At 38.0% G+C, this 17371-nt stretch overlaps 1 protein-coding gene across 5 annotated transcripts in view; it reads left to right on the top strand.

Annotated features, from left to right (window-relative positions):
- Nucleotides 1–17371, top strand: part of STAP1 (signal transducing adaptor family member 1) — a 62796-nt gene that overhangs the window by 30539 nt on the left and 14886 nt on the right. For 3 of the 5 annotated variants that reach the window (XM_045056276.1, XM_045056277.1, XM_019829433.3), the window contains exons 7-10: nt 1140–1306; nt 2796–2924; nt 10734–10803; nt 14591–14687. In XM_045056276.1, the coding sequence (XP_044912211.1) occupies nt 1140–1306; nt 2796–2924; nt 10734–10803; nt 14591–14687 (463 nt within the window). Of the gene's footprint in view, nt 1–1139; nt 1307–2795; nt 2925–10733; nt 10804–14590; nt 14789–16263; nt 16855–17371 lie in introns of those variants that run through there. The other 2 variants (XM_019829431.3, XM_011281843.4) reach the window with 2 other exon arrangements.

The raw sequence follows: 17371 nt of genomic DNA, 5'->3' as shown, positions 1-17371 counted from the left end.
TCTCTTATAGTATTGCTGTGAGGATTTGCAATAGCACAATGCTTGGGACATAATAGGCAATTAATAAGCAGTACCTTCCTCATTAGTTTCTCCTCATTCTATTATTTTATTTGCTGGATTGGTATATAAGGAAATAACTGTACTGATTATTAGTTAGCTTAGCTAAGTTATCCAGAAAAAGTCTCTAATCATTTTTTATTGTGTACCCTTATTCTGTTTTTATTTCAAACTTCACAAACACACATATATGCACATATATAAGATATAAACAATAGGAATTAATAAGCACATGTAAATAGGCCATAAGGAGATGTAAATCAGGGGTACGAATATCAGGAGGGTAAAGGTTACTCAATCCAAAATACATCTCTAGAGAAGGCTAAAAGAAACTAAGTACAACAGTATCATAATCCTAATGTGTGAATGAAAATTTGAAATACACACACAGATACACCGAAGTCTAGACCTCTGGCTACAGATGCTTGGTCATCTAACGAATAGTTCCATCTGAACCCTATGTTGCCATATGGCTGGTGCAGTGAATTCCAGGTTAGCTGTGGGACAGCAAGGCACCTCACTGGTACTTTGGGACTTAACTGGCAGCAAGAACTAGTGAGGTCAGAATGAAAAATGAGAGATATGTTGTTACTTGAATTAGCCTGTAGTGCAAGGTGGGTAGACTTTGCTATGTGCCAGGCCAAAAGGAACAGTTCTAGGAAGAAGGAAGAAGATTGGGCACATTGTGCAAGTTAAAGCTGTGTGGTTGGCTTGAAGGCAGTTTTTTTTTCTTATGTCTATTTTTAAGAGACAGAGACAGAGAATGAATGGGGGAGGGGTAGAGAGAGAGGGAGACACAGAATCCAAAGCAGACTCCAGGATCTGAGCTGTCACACAGCCCAATGTGGGGCTCGATCTCACAAACTGCGTGATCATGATCTGGGTCGAAGTCAGCCACTGAACTGACTGAGTCACCCAGGTGCACCTTGAAGGCAGTTTTAAGACACCAAGATCCTCTATTCATGATCCTCTCCATCCATGTCAGATAACTGAAGCTCCGTAGGACCACAGCGGTCTCCTCTTTGCTGAAATCACTTAGTTACTCTGCTTTCTTGTTTGCCTACTGACTTAATTGGTTTCAGCTGTCAGTTCCCCTACACGTGTCACTCCTTCCTGGGCAAGTAATTCGACTGCAAGAAGTCCTAGAGAGAGAGAAAAGGAGGAGGATTGAGACAGAGCGGATACCGAGTTCCGAAAAGGAGCAGGAACCTACTGAAGATTATGTGGATGTACTGAACCCTATGCCAGTGTGAGTGTACCACAAACTCTAGTTTGCTTATTAGATTGTTAATATTAATTTCTAATTATCAAGGAGAGTGAGCCATTGACCTCATTAAACCAGGGATAGTAAACTGTCTTGTGGATGAACATTAGGTCTCGGAGTAGATGCCACATTTCCTCTTCTATGTCATGATCACCAAAATTCAAAATGCAGGTTTTACCGCACAGGAAATCCCCTTCCACCCACACCTTTAGACCAAATAGATATTCTTTCCAAAGCTCAACCCTAAATAAAAACTGCTATGTAGAAGCAAGGAAAAGATGTTGTTTTTTTTTTTTTTTTAACCATGCAACTCCATGGTTGACTGTTTTTCTGTCAGAAAATTAGACCAAAGAGTTTCAAGTAACTGAATGTTCTATTCAGTTGTCTAATCAGTGAGTACTGATTGAGCTTGTACTTTGAGGAAAGCCCTGTGAACAGTGTAGAAGGTGTTGGTGGGAAAATGAAGAGGCACAGACAGGCTGAATCCAGCAACATCCTTATTTTTCACTCTTATATTGCTGAAAAGTGTGGCTAAGATTGGGATCCCTTTCCTCCTGAAGTCGAGGTCTTCTTGTCAGGGAAACTTAACGCTGGTACCACCTGTGACATCAGGTTCTGCTCTGTACAGTCTAGCTGTACTGTAAGTGCTGACACCTGCCTACCATCACTCTCAGCTGAAACCAGTGACATTTGAAGGACTGATAGGTTAGAAGTCACACAAACTGCCTCTTTTTCTTTTTTCCTCAATAAAACAAGTAATATGTATTTTTACAAATAGATAAAAAGAATATTAAAACCATTCTTTTTCCCACCACACAGAGATATTCACTGTTAACCTTTTGGGGAATTGCATATCTTGCCATATTTTTCTCTGTTGAAAAAACCCAGACTTTTCATTGACTACAAAATTTATTATAAAAATGAGAAGTGCTTTCTTAAAGATTTATGCATTAAAATAGCATCAATGCCATTGGAAAGCCATATTATACTAAAAGGAGTGGATTCAGATATGCCCTTAAATATCAGTTATTTAAAACAGAGACCATAGAAGAGAACCATCTATAGAAATGTTTTGTATCCCTGAAGAGAAACCACCAACCAGTATTATTTATCCAAGAGCTTATTATAAACTGAGATTATGAACTGGAGTTATACTATTAATTCTTATTTTAGATTTTCAAATGGTAATGGTGATTACATACTGACCAGTAGGTAACTTTTCAGATCCTCTTTGGTTAAAGAAAGAGGTTTGGAGGGATAAGGGAAGAAAGACCTTAATTAAGCATAAGTGTGCTTAATAGTGCCCCAGGCTTGTAATAACAGTAATTATATCATTGTAATTGTAGTAATAAAACTGGGAATTAAATTAAGAAAAATTAATAACTACAGCTCTTAGAGTTATTTTGGTAGCATCTTTTTCAAGTAATGATCTTCATCAGTTAAAAAAATCCTGTTTTTCATCTCACCTTTATAGATGTTTTTATGCGGTGTCCCGGAAAGAAGCAATCGAGATGCTTGAGAAGAACCCTTCTTTGGGAAATATGATCCTGAGGCCTGGTAGTGACAGCAAAAACTATTCCATCACTATCCGGCAGGGGATAGAGTATGTTTAATTAAAAAAAAAACATATGGAATTGTTAAAAGCACGGTATCACTTTAAAAGGCAAAGTCACACAAGATCAGCAGCTGCTGTGTGTTTTGTTGGGGCTAAAGATAGAAACACAAGAATAGAGAGAGAATGTTATAGAAACAATGCTAAAGACTGAGCCAAGGCTAATATTTACTGCAGGGAAGAAGAATGGACAAATTACTTTGATCTTGAGTATAGTTCTATTGTTCATTCATTTCAACAAATATTTATTGAACAACTACTAGATGGCCAAGTAATATGTTAGGCACTGAGGATGGAGTAGTGAACAAAACATCATCCCTGGTTTAAGGAGTTTACATTCTTGTAAGGAAACATGGACTATAAATAAATGGCATAACTAAAAAGTCATATATATGGTAATAAGGTCTATAGAAGTAAAATAAAAGAGGATGAGGGAGATGGGAACTGTCAGAGACGATATATAGAGAAACGTTTTCTTATTGCTATTGTTGTTTTCATACAGAGTGGTCAGAGAAGGCCTACTTTATTAACTGACATTTAATTAAGCAGGGGCCTGAAGGAAGTGAGGGAACAAACCTTGCCCAGGTCTGGGACAAGAGCATTCCCGGTAGCAAGTGCATGTGCCCAGAGGCAGAAGTCTGGGTTTGTTCAAAAACAGAAAGAGGCTGCTTGGTGATGCCAACAAGGAAACAGTGGTAGATGAGATTCCAGAGATGGGGGTGGGGACCAATTACTCTAAACCCTACAGGTCATTGTAGGGACCTGACCTGGGTTATATACTCTGAATGACATGAGAGGTCACTAGACCGTGATGAATGAAGACGTGACATAATCTGACATCTATAAAAAGGACTGCTTAGGAGTCTGTTGGAAAGGTGAATAATTTCTTTCTGGTAAAGTGGCTTACCTTTGATGAGATCAGTAACACGTACAGAAGTTGATTTTTCCATGTAGCTAAGGTGGTTGGATCTTCGAAGGTCCACTCCAGCTCTCAGGGTCCATGAAATCTCACATTTCAATAGGTACTCTAGGTTAGTTAACACTTTAACAAATGATAGTGAAACTAAAATACAGATTTTTATCCTAAGTGAAAATGTTCAATAAGTAATTATCTTTCATATAAAAATATAAACAGAACTTTGATTCTTGAATGTATTATTCTTTGTGGGGATAATATTCCATCAATTATTTTAGCTGTAACATTATCTACCAGCCCACTGTAAATATTAAATATGAAGACACTGACTGTGAATAAAGGCAGTAAAGAGAAAATAATTACAGTGAGCCATGGCCCAATCAGCTTCATCACTTGCCAATTACTCCATATAAACAGGGACTTGTCTTTATACTTCAGCCATGTGCACCGAATAGATGGCAAGAATGATAGATGGCAGATCAGATCCTGGTTCTGTGTGTGAAGAGACTCCGTGTGTGTGTCATTTTCCACAATGAATATCTATGTTAACTTAATGCTCTTGTGGTTTCATTATTTTTTATTATAATGCCTGACACTTGGGGTTGATGTATTTTCTTTAATTTTTTTTTTTAGTTTATTTATATTTCATTTAGAGAGAGAGCATAAGCAGGGGAGGGTCAGAGAAAGGGATAGAGAAGACCCTAAGCAGGCTCTGCACCATCAACACAGAGCCTGATGTGGGGCTCGAACTCAAGAACCTTGAGATCATGACCTGAGCTGAGATCAAGAGTCAGAGGCTTAAGTGACTGAGCCACCCAGGTGCCCTGGGGTTGATGTATTTTCAACTAATATGGTAAAATATCACAGATTAGTCAATTTTAATTTATTTGATTTATAATTTAATTGATTATTTTGAAACAAATCCAGAAGAAATAAAAATTGACTGCCATTAAATATAGGGGGGCTTAGAAGTGTCCCTGGGAGAAAAGTGAATTTTTCTGTTGAGTAAATCTTGGTCAAGAAACTTGTCCTTTTTCACGGTTTGGGCAATTGAATATCACATAGAGTACAGAATGCTTTTAACTAATTTACTTTCGCTTTAAAAATGAAGAGCATATAAAACTGAATTAAAATCTATTTCTCAGATTTTCTAAAAAAAGAAATTTAATTGCTTGAAAGCTAAATCACACAAGAGAGTGATTAGCTTTTCTTCCTTCATTTTATTCTTGGTTGGATTGAGTGTTTGATCCATCAGTATGTGAACGCTGTGTTATTCTGTATAAAATGAACAAAGTCCGGACACCTAATGACTCTAAAGACTGTATGTTTCCTGCACAAGGCAGCCTGGTCTCTTTAAGGTGGTCTAGATTACCCCAACTTTTGCATTGCATTTTCCATACATGTGAGCTATCAGAAATAAGTGTTTTCTTTTTTTCTTTCTAAGTTTATTTTTTGAAGCTTTTTAATTTTTTTGTTTCTTTTGTTTTTATTTATTTATTATTATTTTTTAAATGTAATTTATTGTCAAGTTAGCTAAAATACAGTGTATACGGTGTGCTTTTGGCTTCAGGAGTAGTAGATTCCCATAATTCATTGTTTACATACAACACCCAGTGCTTATCCTAATTAATACCCTCCTCAATGCCCATCACACATTTTCCCCGCCCCCCCCCCCACTCCCTTCCACCCTAAGTTTGTTCTCTGTATTTAAAAGTCTTTTATGGTTTGCCTCCCTCTCTGTTTGTAACTATATATATTTTTTTCTTTCCCTTCCCCAATGGTCTTCTGTTAAATTTCTCAACTTCCACATATGAGTGAAAACATATGATATCTATCTTTCTCTGACTTATTTCACTTAGCATAATATCCTCCAATTCCATCCATGTTGTTGCAAATGGCATGATTTCATTATTTTTCACTGTCAAATAGTATTCCATTGTATATATATATACCACATCTTTTTTATCCATTCATCAGTTGATGGACATTTGGGCTCTTTCTATAATTTGGCTATTGTTGATAGTGCTGCTATATAACATTGGGGTACATGTGCCCCTCTGAATCAGCACTCCTGTATCATTTGGATAAATTCCTAGTAATGCTATTGCTGGGTTGTAGGGTAATTCAATCTTTAATTTTCCAAGGAAACTCCACACTGTTTTCCAGAGTGGCTGTACCAGCTTGCATTCCCACCAACAATGCAAGAGGGTTCCCCTTTCTCCACATCCTCGCCAACATCTGTTTCCTGAGCTGTTAATTTTAGCAACTCTGACTGGTGTGAGGTGGTATCTCAATGTAGTTTTGATTTGTATTTCTCCGGTGATAAGTGATGTTGAGTATTTTTCATGTGTCTGTAGGCCATTTGGATGTCTTCTTTGGAAAAGTGTCTCTTCATATCTTCTGTCATTTCTTCATCGGATTGTTTGTTTTTTGGGTGTTGAGTTTGATAGTTTCTTTATAGATTTTAGATACTAGCCCTTTATCATTTGCAAATATCTTCTCCCATTCTGTTGGTTGTCTGTTAGTTTTGTTGATTGTTTCCTTTGCAGTGCAAAAGCTTTTTATCTTGATGAGGTCCTAATAGTTCATTTTTGCTTTTATTTCCCTTGCCTTTGGAGACATGTCAAGTAAGAAGTTGCTGCAGCTGAGGTCAAAGAAGTTGTTGCCTGTTTTCTCTTCTAGGATTTTGATGGTTTCCTGTCTCACATTTAATTCTTTCATCCATTTTGAATTCATTTTTGTGTATGGTATAAGAAAGTGGCCCAGGTTCATTCTTCTGCATGTTGCTGTCCAGTTTTCCCAGCATCATTTGCTAAAGAGACTATCTTTTTTCCATTGGATATTCTTTCCTATTTTGTTGAAGATTAGTTGTCCATATATTTGTGGGTCCAGTTCTGGGTTCTGTATTCTATACCATTGGTTTATGTGTCTGTTTTTGTAAAGCTTTTAAAAAATGTTTATTTATTTTGAGAGAGAAAGAGAGAGTGAGTGGGGGAGGAGCAGAGAGAAAGGGAGAGAGAGAATTCTAAGCAGGCTCTGAGCTATCAGTGCAGAGCCTGACACGGAGCTTGAACCCACAAACTGTGGGATCATGACTTGAGCCAAGATCAAGTCTGGCCACCCAGGCACCCCTAAAGTTTGTTTATTTATTTTAAGAGAGACAGAGCACAAGCAGTGGAGGGGCAGAGAGAGAGAAGAGAGAGAATCTCAAGCAAGTTTTGAGGTCAGGGCAGAGAGCCCAACACAGGGCTTGACCCCATGAACTGTGAGATCATGACCTGAGCCAAAATCAAGAGCTGGACGCTTAACCGACTGAGCCACCCAGGCCTCCCAAGATATAACAGTGTTTTCTGCTGTAGGTGTGGTTTGTGACCAAATGCAATATGTTTCTATACTTAGGATATGAACTTCATGCCATAGTTTTTACTTATATTTGTCTGTATTTAAACTCCTGTCTGGTAAAGGAGTTCATATCAAACTAACATAATTCTAATTTTAGTAAACTTATTTCCAGTTTGAATTCATATAGAAATCCATGCCTTTGTACAGCTGATGGTCCTAAAAACATAACATTTCCTCCTCTCCCCCCCCCCCCCGCCAAAGTTCATATTTAGAAAGAGTGAGGGGAATGGTCAAAGTAGAGCATTCTAATGCTACAGTCACTATATGCTCACTTAGGCTCAGGGAAATAGTTTGTGGTTGGAAATGGATAAGAAAAATTTGAACTGTTGTTGTACCAGTTTTCCTTATGAGTCAGAAATATCTATGATGTTAGCGACTGTTCTGTGCATTGCCTAACGCCTCAAAATAGAACTTTCAGAGTGCCTGATTTCTATCTTCTGTTTAACAGAGGATAGCACTTGTAGAGAGTAGTAGAATGTTAGCTTGTTAGACTGTAGAGCTTAATGTAAAGATTTAATGTAAAGCTTAATGCAAAAATTTAGATGATTAGGAAGCACCTGAACATAGGTGAGTAACAACCCACAAAACCAATTTATTGTCTTATAGGTTATAGGAGAAATATGCAGGTATGCAAGTTTAAGTGAGTGTATCTGGCAAAACACTGGCTGAAAAGGACAGGCTAGTTTACAAAGCAGTACTTGAAAGTAAAATTATCTCCATCTGTTAACAAACCAGTTGTGGGAGGGTAGATTGATTCTTCTCCGGAAGAAGCAAAAGTCATTCAGTGTCAAAGTATCAGGTGACTCCTCTCTTGATACAAAATACCATCCACCTTTAGCCAGCCCAGTGGTGTGTGAATTCATAAGACGTAGAGCTGTTCTTACAACAAACTTAGTGGTTTGGCTTTGTTTTCTTAAAATTGTTATGACTACATGGCAAGCTAGTAGTAAACACACTTTGGAGATCCATTAGCCAAGGAAACAGAAAATATTGACCCCAAATTAACTCCTGTAAAAAATTGGGGTCAGAAGTAAAAAACAAGTACTTATACCACATTTAAGCCACACACTTGTTAAAAGACAGGTTCCTTCTTTTTTTTGAGGTCATTGTCAGGAAACCTCAATATAGCACATTTTATCAATCTTGTTTTTTCCTCGGTCTTGATTTTTTTGGAGAAACAAAACAAAGTATGAAAGAAAAACAAAGTCTAAAATGAGACTCAAACCCTAAATGACTTCAATGGAATTTTTTTTTCCTACTTTTCTGCTTCAGAATTTAGTCCTTCTTGGCTCCAAGAGACACTGCTCATCTTTGCTACCCTTCCTCCCACAGTTTTGTCATGAATAATGATGATGATGATGATGATGATGATGATGATGATGATATAGTGGCTATTATTAATAACAACAATCATTGTCCCAATTTGTGGGTGCTGTGTTGGGTGCTTGACAAGCATTTCCTTCAGGAACAATAAAAACAAACAGTTTTTTTCTTTTTTCATGTTTTACAAATGAAGCAGTTGAGCCTTGCAGAAACAACTAAGTTAAAATGATAAATTTAAAAAGTATCAAAAATAGTTACGATTTACTATATGCCTAAATGTGCCAGACGTTGTACTAAGGACTTCTCAGACAATAACTCACAATAGCCCTGTAAGGAATGGCATTTCCGTGTCCGTTTTATAGATGAAAACATGAAGGGTGAGAGCTTACACAATAGAATCACAATGTGAACCTAAACTTTCTTGTTATAAAGATCATGCCCTTCAAGTTTTCTATCAGTTATTCCAAGGAATAATACAGGAATTTCTAGGAACACAGGAATTCTAGTTGGAATGGGTGAGAGTTTTCAAAAGTAACTATATGATTATAAAGATCTCTTCATGTAGAGATAAAAATAAAGCTAGAATCAACCACCCCAAAAGAAGGTACCTCTGTCCAAAAATGTTTCCTTCACCAGTCTGTTACTGATTCCTGAAAGTTCAGCAATAGAGAATACTTTTTAATTTTATTTTTTTTTTCAAAGGGGAGAGGGTTTGTTAGGCTTTATGCAATGGTTTAAAAGTAAAGCTCTACAATAAGCCACTGGAATAAAAGTATTAGCTATTTTCCAATGTGATATTCAATTGAGAGAATGAATATTTGGATATAGTAGTAGATGAGGAAAAAGTCCCTTAAAAAGAAGTGTACTTCAGTCCTAGAGACATGTGACCTGGAAATGGAGAGAGGGTTGATTAGGAAGAAGTGGGGAGGGGCTCCCGGATGGCCCAGTTGGGTGTCTGACTCTTGATTTCCACTGGGGTCCTGATCTCACGGTTCGTGAGTTCAAGCCCCATATCAGGCTCCATGCTAATAGCATGGAGCCTGCTTAGGATTCTCTCTCTCCCCTTTCTCTGCCCCTACCCTGCTTGTGCTCTCTCTTAAAATAAATGAATGAACTTAAAAAAATAAAAAAATAAAAAAAAAGAAGAAAGAAGGAGGGAGGTCCTGCTAACAAACTTAACCTGATAGACAGCTTTTAGACTGCTTCTGTGTGATGTTGAATTAGTTTCTCTTTCAAGCAAATGGCAGTGTAATAAATGCTTTTAACTTTTCAACATTAGAAGAAGTCCTGGTTGTGACATTTTTGTCATATGAATCAAGGGAATTCAAGGCAAACCTACTGGCTTCTCTCAATATAAATTAATTCTATCAAATAGCACTTTAAGATGAGCTTGCAATATTTTAAAACTTCAGTTTCATAAATATTTATCGTGTGCCTAATGCTGGAAGACAAAGGTGAATTTCTATTCTGTGCTTCTTGTTCTTAAGTAATTCTAGTCAGTAAAATAACATGTGTTTGAGGTGGTAATAATTTAGAGTGCTATGTGACCACAGAAGAGGAATCGCATTATGATTCCTCTGCTGTACTTACATTGTCTCCTACATTCGCATAGTACCTAATACTGAGCATTTTCCCTGTCTCTAAGTCAGCCCTGAAGTTAGTGGATATCCAGAGTGGTATATGAGCTAGCAGGAAGAACAGCCATTCAGGGATTTCTGATAGGATAGCGATAAGGTGGAGTAGAAAGTAATTTGCTTTCAACAATTTTTTCTACTTCCCTTTTATTATAGAGGATATATATTTGATTTGTATGTGCCTACATAGGATCTTATAATGTTGCCTACTTTGTAAATTATTAGCATTAAAAAATGATTTCAGAGCCTGAAAGATTTTCTGTTCTTGATTCCTTTTTTTTTTTTTTTTTTAGTTATTCATTCACCCACTCAATGACTCAGGTTTCCTATATCCCTAGCGTATAACCCCCCAAAAGAGACATACAGAACCAGGTAAATAATAAAATAAAACCCTTTTTTTTCTCCCTAACTATGGGAATGGATACATAGGTTTTACTGTACAGGTGATATTTTATATTCACTTTAGTTTGATTTGATCCAGTAATATACTCAAATGGAGAGTAACATTTTTTTTTTTCATTTTAGCATGCCAAGAATCAAGCACTACAAAGTGATGAGTGTAGGAAAAAACTACACCATTGAACTGGAAAAACCTGTAAGTAGCTATTTCCTTGTTTTTGATGAATTTTCTTCTGCTTTTCCCTAAATCTACCTTATAGAATTCAAAGAAAGGTAGAAAAGTAGACCCCTTGCCTAGGAACATAGTGCTGGTGAAAAACAGCCATGTTAAGGAGGCCTGAACGTGGCAGATGTCAGGGTAAGAAGTGAGGTATAAGCTCAGGGGGATGTGGCACAGTAGAAGATAATCTGCTAAGAATTCTTTCTACTTTTGTTTCTCTGCACTCTTTATCAGTAGAGTTGCTTCAGGGAGAGAATATTTTTTTGTTAAACATCTGTTGTACATCCTCCAACTATATATATTTCAATGCACTTATTTCTAAAGGGAAAAATTCTGTGCGTGCCTAGTCCTCTTATACCCATCATGCAGAAGTTCAGAAATGCCTGTCATAATAGCAACATAATCATGAAGAAATGGTTTGCTCTTGATCTGCAGCCCCTCTGTTATCCCAACCAACTTACCATGGGGCTAATGATATAATATCAGAATCACAAAGTCACTGTATTAGAGAGCTAAGTACTTTACCAATACCATTTAATTAATTAATTTTAATGTTTGTTTATTTTTGTGAGAGAGGGAGAGACTGAGTGAAAGCAGGGGAGGGACAGAGAGAGAGGGAGACACAGAGTCCGAAGCAGGGTCCAGGCTCTGAGCTGTCAGCACAGAGCCTGACATGGGGCTGGAACCCACGAGCCATGAGATAATGAACTGAGCTGAAGTTGGACACTTAACAGACTGAGCCATCCAGGCGCCCTCCACCCCACCCGGATACCATTTAATTTCATCTTCACCATTACCTTGAGGTAATGCCTGTTATAGATGTTAGAAAACTGGCATTTACATTCATCTCAACCAATGAAAATGTAGTAATGTGGCTATGGTCCCGGATGCCAGAAAAGGGAATATAGTTGTGGGATCTTAGGCTGCAGTGGCAGGGAAGATCGGACCTGAAAAGTGATATGACATAAATGGAACTGATGAGTCTTGAAGATATTTATTTTAACTTCTCTAAAATTAAGTTCTTCTTAATGCCTCTGCCTCTCTAGGCCCACTGTGTTAATCAAATAGAGAAAGGGACAGTATGGTTGAATTTTTTTTTAATGTTTATTTTTGAAAGAGAGAGAGCATGAGCAGGGGAGGGGCAGAGAGAGGGGGACAGATGATCCAAAGCTGGCTGTGCACTGACAGCAGAGAAACTGATGCGTGGCTCGAGCGCAGGAGCCATGGGATCCTGACCTGGGCCGAAGTCGGACGCTTAAGTGACTGAGCCACCCAGGCGCCCCTGTATGGTTGAATTATTAATGTTTAGACCATAATTCTTTGCATGCAGTGGTGACCTTTGCCAAAAGGAGAGACGCTGCCGATTTGTACATCCCACTTACATCTTTGCCGTAAATGTCTCTCAAAGCTTCTCAGTTCTCACATCCATGACTGCCAGGGCTTTTTCAAAAAATTCTAATGAAGGAAACAAAGAACTAGATTGCTCAGGGATAACCCAAATACCAACTGACTGGAAGCAATCAGGAATAAGAATGTACCTCTGTGACTGGTGAACTGGGGCTCGTTTATCCATAATTAGCCTGAACAATCCCCTGGATTGCTCTTTCACCTTCCACACTCCCTAACACTACCCCTCAACCAGATTGTCATTCTGTGAATTCTTTTTCTTTTTCAAGGTTACCAGGGATATTCAGGCTTAACCTGATTTTACTTTTTTTTTTTCAACATTTATTTATTTTTGGGGGGACAGAGAGAGACAGAGCATGAATGGGGGAGAGGCAGAGAGAGAGGGAGACACAGAATCAGAAACAGGCTCCAGGCTCTGAGCCATCAGCCCAGAGCCTGACGCGGGGCTCGAACTCCCGGACCGCGAGATCGTGACCTGGCTGAAGTCAGACGCTTAACCGACTGCGCCACCCAGGCGCCCCTACTTTTATAAAAATATTAGCTTGTCAACATCACTCATCATCTGGGAAATACAAATCAAAACCACATTGAGATATCACCTCACACCTGTCAGAATGGCTAACATTAACAACTCAGGCAACAACAGATGTTGATGAGGATGCTGAGAAAGAGGATCTCTTTTGCACTGTTGGTGGAAATGCAAAATGGTGTAGCCACTCTGGAAAACAGTATGGAGGTGCCTTAAAAAATTAAAAATAGAACTATCCTACAACCCAGCAATTGCACTACTAGGTATTTATTCAAGGGATACAGGTGTGCTGTTTCAAAGGGGCACATGCACCCCAGTGTTTATAGCAGCACTATCAATAATAGCAAAAATATGGAAAGAGCCTGACTGTCAATGGATGAATGGATAAAGAAGATGTTGTGTGTGTGTGTGTGTGTGTGTGTGTGTGTGTGTACACACACACACACACACACACACACACCATGGATAAAGAAGATGTACACACACACACACACACACACACACACACACCATGGAGTATTACTTGGCAATCAACAAGAATGATATCTTGCCATTTGCAACTACATGGATGGAACTGGAGGGTATTATGCTAAGTGAAATTAGTCAAAGAAAGACAAATATCATATGACTTCACTCATATGAGGACTTTAAGAGACAAAACAGATGAACATAAGGGAAGGAAAGCAAAAATAATATAAAAACAGGGAGGGGGACAAAACATAAGAGACTCATAAATATGGAGAACAAACAGAGGGTTACCGGAGGGACGATGGGCTAAATGGGAAAGGGGCTTAAGGAATCTGCTCCTGAAATCATTGTTGCACCATGTGCTAACTAACTTGGATGTAAATTATAAAAAATAAATAAATTATAGGAAAAAAAGTAAAAATATTAGCTTGGGGGTGGCAACACTTTTCAGCTACTCTTAGTCAAGTAAATGATCCTGTTCCAGTGAGATATTAAAGTGCTAAATTTTCCATCTTTAACTGTTCTTTGTTTTCAAATGGAAGAAACCAAATAAGTAACTTAAGAAAAAAAGGATTTATTTAAGAACATAGGAAGCATATAAAATGACTGGAAAGCTGGAAGACCTTCAGGGACTAGGAAGCAGTTACTTGTATGGTTGACCCTTGAACAACATGGGTTTGAAGCGCCTGGGTCCACTACATGTGGATTTTTTTTTTTTTAATAAAGAGTAGTGCTGTAGATATATTTTTCTTGTGATTTTCTTAATAACATTTCCTTTTCTCTGGCTTACTTTACTGGAAGAATACAGTATATAATACATATAATATACTAAGTATGTGTTAATCAACTATGTTATTGGTAAGGCTTCTGGTCAACAGTAGGGTATTAGTGTTTAATTCTGGGAGGAATCAAAAATTATAACATGGAATTGTGAGTGCATGGGGTTGGCATTCCTAACCCCCTGTTGTTCAAGGGTCAACTGTAGTAAGAACCATCTAATTAGGAATCTACTATCCTTTCTTGTTCCTCTACTCAAGTTCAAATTTCTGGCCTAGCCTGAGTCACATTCTTATCTGGTAACTGGGGAAAAGCAGCATACCAAATTATTGTCCACCAAAATGTATCCAAATGGGAAAAGGGAAATTTCTCAACAGGGAATTAGATATTATAAAAGAGAAATACAATGCATGTGTAGTTAAACCTTGGCCATTCATTCAATACCTCATTAAAGTGAGGTATTGATGTGTTTTTCTAGAGATCAGGAAATTCACAGTAGTCTTCATTAAATTTCACGCGAGCTTTCTCTTACTCTATCTTTACACAGATGACACTGAGCCTACTCTCACTTTCTTTAAACAGGTAACGCTCCCAAACCTGTTCAGCGTCATTGATTATTTCATGAAGGAGACTCGAGGAAATTTACGACCATTTATATATTCAACTGATGAATGCCTTGGTATGTTCTTCACTTCATTGCTGTGTCAAGGAAAGCAAAACAAAACAATAACCCCCTGCCTCCACTCTCACCCACCGTATATGATTTGTAATACCAGCCAGGTAGGAATGTAGTTCAGCCTTTAAATTTATCGATCTGGATGCCATTTTGTCACTAACCCTGTGGAAAAAAAGGGAGTACCAATATATCCTAGTGGATAGAGTATTGGCCCATTCTAGAGAGAGAAAAGCCCAAAGGCATGTAATGTGACTACTAATTTCATCCATTATTCTACTTGGCTTTATCAAACAAGTTCAGAGATAAGAAGAAAACCATGCTCTATGGTTTCCATAGAGTCATGGAAACCAAACAGAATTTAAAAGTATGATCTGTCAACAATATCAGATACTCTAGTCAGATTAAAATGTATGATGATTAAGGAGAGGCTAAGGGAATTGGCCATTAGGCAGTAGAGGACTTGAGAGAGAGGCCTATTCCACCTAAAGACAGGAGTCAGTCTAAAATAACAAGGAGGGAGTGGGTGGTGAGGAACTATAGATAAAAATTGTAGTCAGGACTGGCTACAGAATTTGTGGGTCCCCTTGTTCATAAACTATTAAAAATTTCAAAGCAGTGATAACAGATCATTAAACCAAGAATGGGACCCATTGCAATTGCATAGTTCTCATGACCATGAAACTGGCCCTGTTTGCAGTCCAGATTTAGCAGGGCAGGAGGGGGCTGAAGGTGAACCTTTCTCTCTGTCCTTTGAAACAATTCCTGGTACACATGGTCATTTGACAAAAGCTGTGGGCAGGGGAGAGAAAATATCTCCAGCTTGTTTGGATTCAGTTATCAAAGGAAGTCCCCATTCCTACAGATTATGAGGAAAAACAACTTTGTTTGGCTGCCTGCATCGGGGCATATCCGGAAAGTCTGGTTAAATATCAAAAGCCAGTAAGTTTAAAAGTCCAAGGTGGCAAACATAGTGATGATTCCTGTGATGCCAAATAATTAAAGAAACTCAGAACCTGAAGGAAATTTAGGAAAATTATCTAGTACAGTGTCTCACTCTGCATAGAAATAACCTGCATACCCAATACAGAAAATATTTCTAAGATGCGACCATTCAGCTTGTTTGAAAATTCCTCATGATGGTCATCTCACTGATTTTTGAGGCAGTACACTTCACTTTTGATCAACTCTCATGTTAGAGAATACTTCCTTGATATTGAGTCAGAAACATTTCTTCCTTTAACTTCTACATATTAATCCAATTTCTGGCTTTGAAACAACTCAGGGTTTTAAAAAGTCCATCAAATATTTAAAAGCAGCCACCATGCCCCCCCCCATCCCCCCGCCCCGCCTTAGTCTCTCTCTGTCCTCTATAGGTTATTGGTTCCTTCAGCTCTCTTACTCTCATCTTTGACCTCCTCTGTATACTAATTTCTGAACATCTGTCTTAAAATAGAATTACAAAGGAAGAACATATTACTATAGATATGGCTAGAATAATTTATTACCCTTAATGCAGGAAAACACCATTTGTAGAGATTTTAACAATTAACTACTAATATGATTTTTTTTTTTTTTCCAGAGACCAAAGGATTTCCTGTATGATCTCTAAAACTGAAAAAAAAATGTTTAGGGTGGCGGGGATTGTGATATAATTGCTTCATGTCAGTTATCTAATACTGTGTAACAAACTACCCTAAAATATGGTAGTTAAGTCAGTAACCATTTTATTCACAATTCTGTGCTTTGGCAATTTGGATTGGATTCAGCTGGGCAGTTCTTCACTAGTCTCACTTGCTGTCACTTACACAATGGTAATTAGCTGGTGGCCTGCCTGGGGCTGTATGTTTCAAGTTGGCATCATTCACACATCTGATGCTGGTGGTCAGCTGGATCTGGCTGAACCACTCTTTTCACATATTCTCTAATAATTGAGTTAGCTCAAGCTCTCCCACACAGATCTCGGAGCTGTTAAGAAAAGGATAGCTCAAATCCTTGGGCTAGAAATTCTTAGTGTTAAGAATCAAGTATGGCCCTGTTGGAGGTTTTAGTATGGCAGAAACCGTGAATTAAGTAAATAAATTCGAGAGTGAAGTGTCTTATGTACAGGGGCTGTACATCTTTCTTTTTAAAAAATTTAATTTACATGCAATAAAATTCACTTTTTTGTGTATGGTCCTATGAGTTTTGACAACCACCACTAGAATAAAAATACAGAAAGTTCTGTCACCTCAAAGAAATGCCCGAATTTTCTTTGTCATCCCTTCCTTCTTTTCACCCACAATCCCTGGAAACTACTGATCTGTTTTCCATTTTCCAAAAGGTCATGTAAATGGAATCACAAAATGGAAACTTTTGAGGCTCATTACTCTCACTCATCATAATGTCTAGATTCGCACAAGTGTGTGTATTACTAGCTTTTTCTTTTATTGCTGAGTAGTATTTCACTGTATGGAAGAACTAGTCTGTTTATCCACCCAACAATTTAAATATATTAGGGTTGAGGGCCTAACCCCCATCCCCAGGGTTGGTTAAATGTGTGACTTCAGCTCAGGTCATGATCTCATTGTTCATGAGTTTGAGCTGCACATAGGACTCTGTGCTGACATGGCAGGGCCTGCTTGGGATTCTCTGTCTCTCCCTCTCTCTCTGCCCCTCCCCCTGCTCAAAACAAACAAACAAACAAACAA

Source organism: Felis catus, chromosome B1 (genome assembly GCF_018350175.1).
Source record: "Felis catus isolate Fca126 chromosome B1, F.catus_Fca126_mat1.0, whole genome shotgun sequence".
Taxonomy (NCBI): Eukaryota; Metazoa; Chordata; class Mammalia; order Carnivora; family Felidae; genus Felis; species Felis catus.
This window is presented reverse-complemented; position numbering and strand designations above follow the sequence as displayed.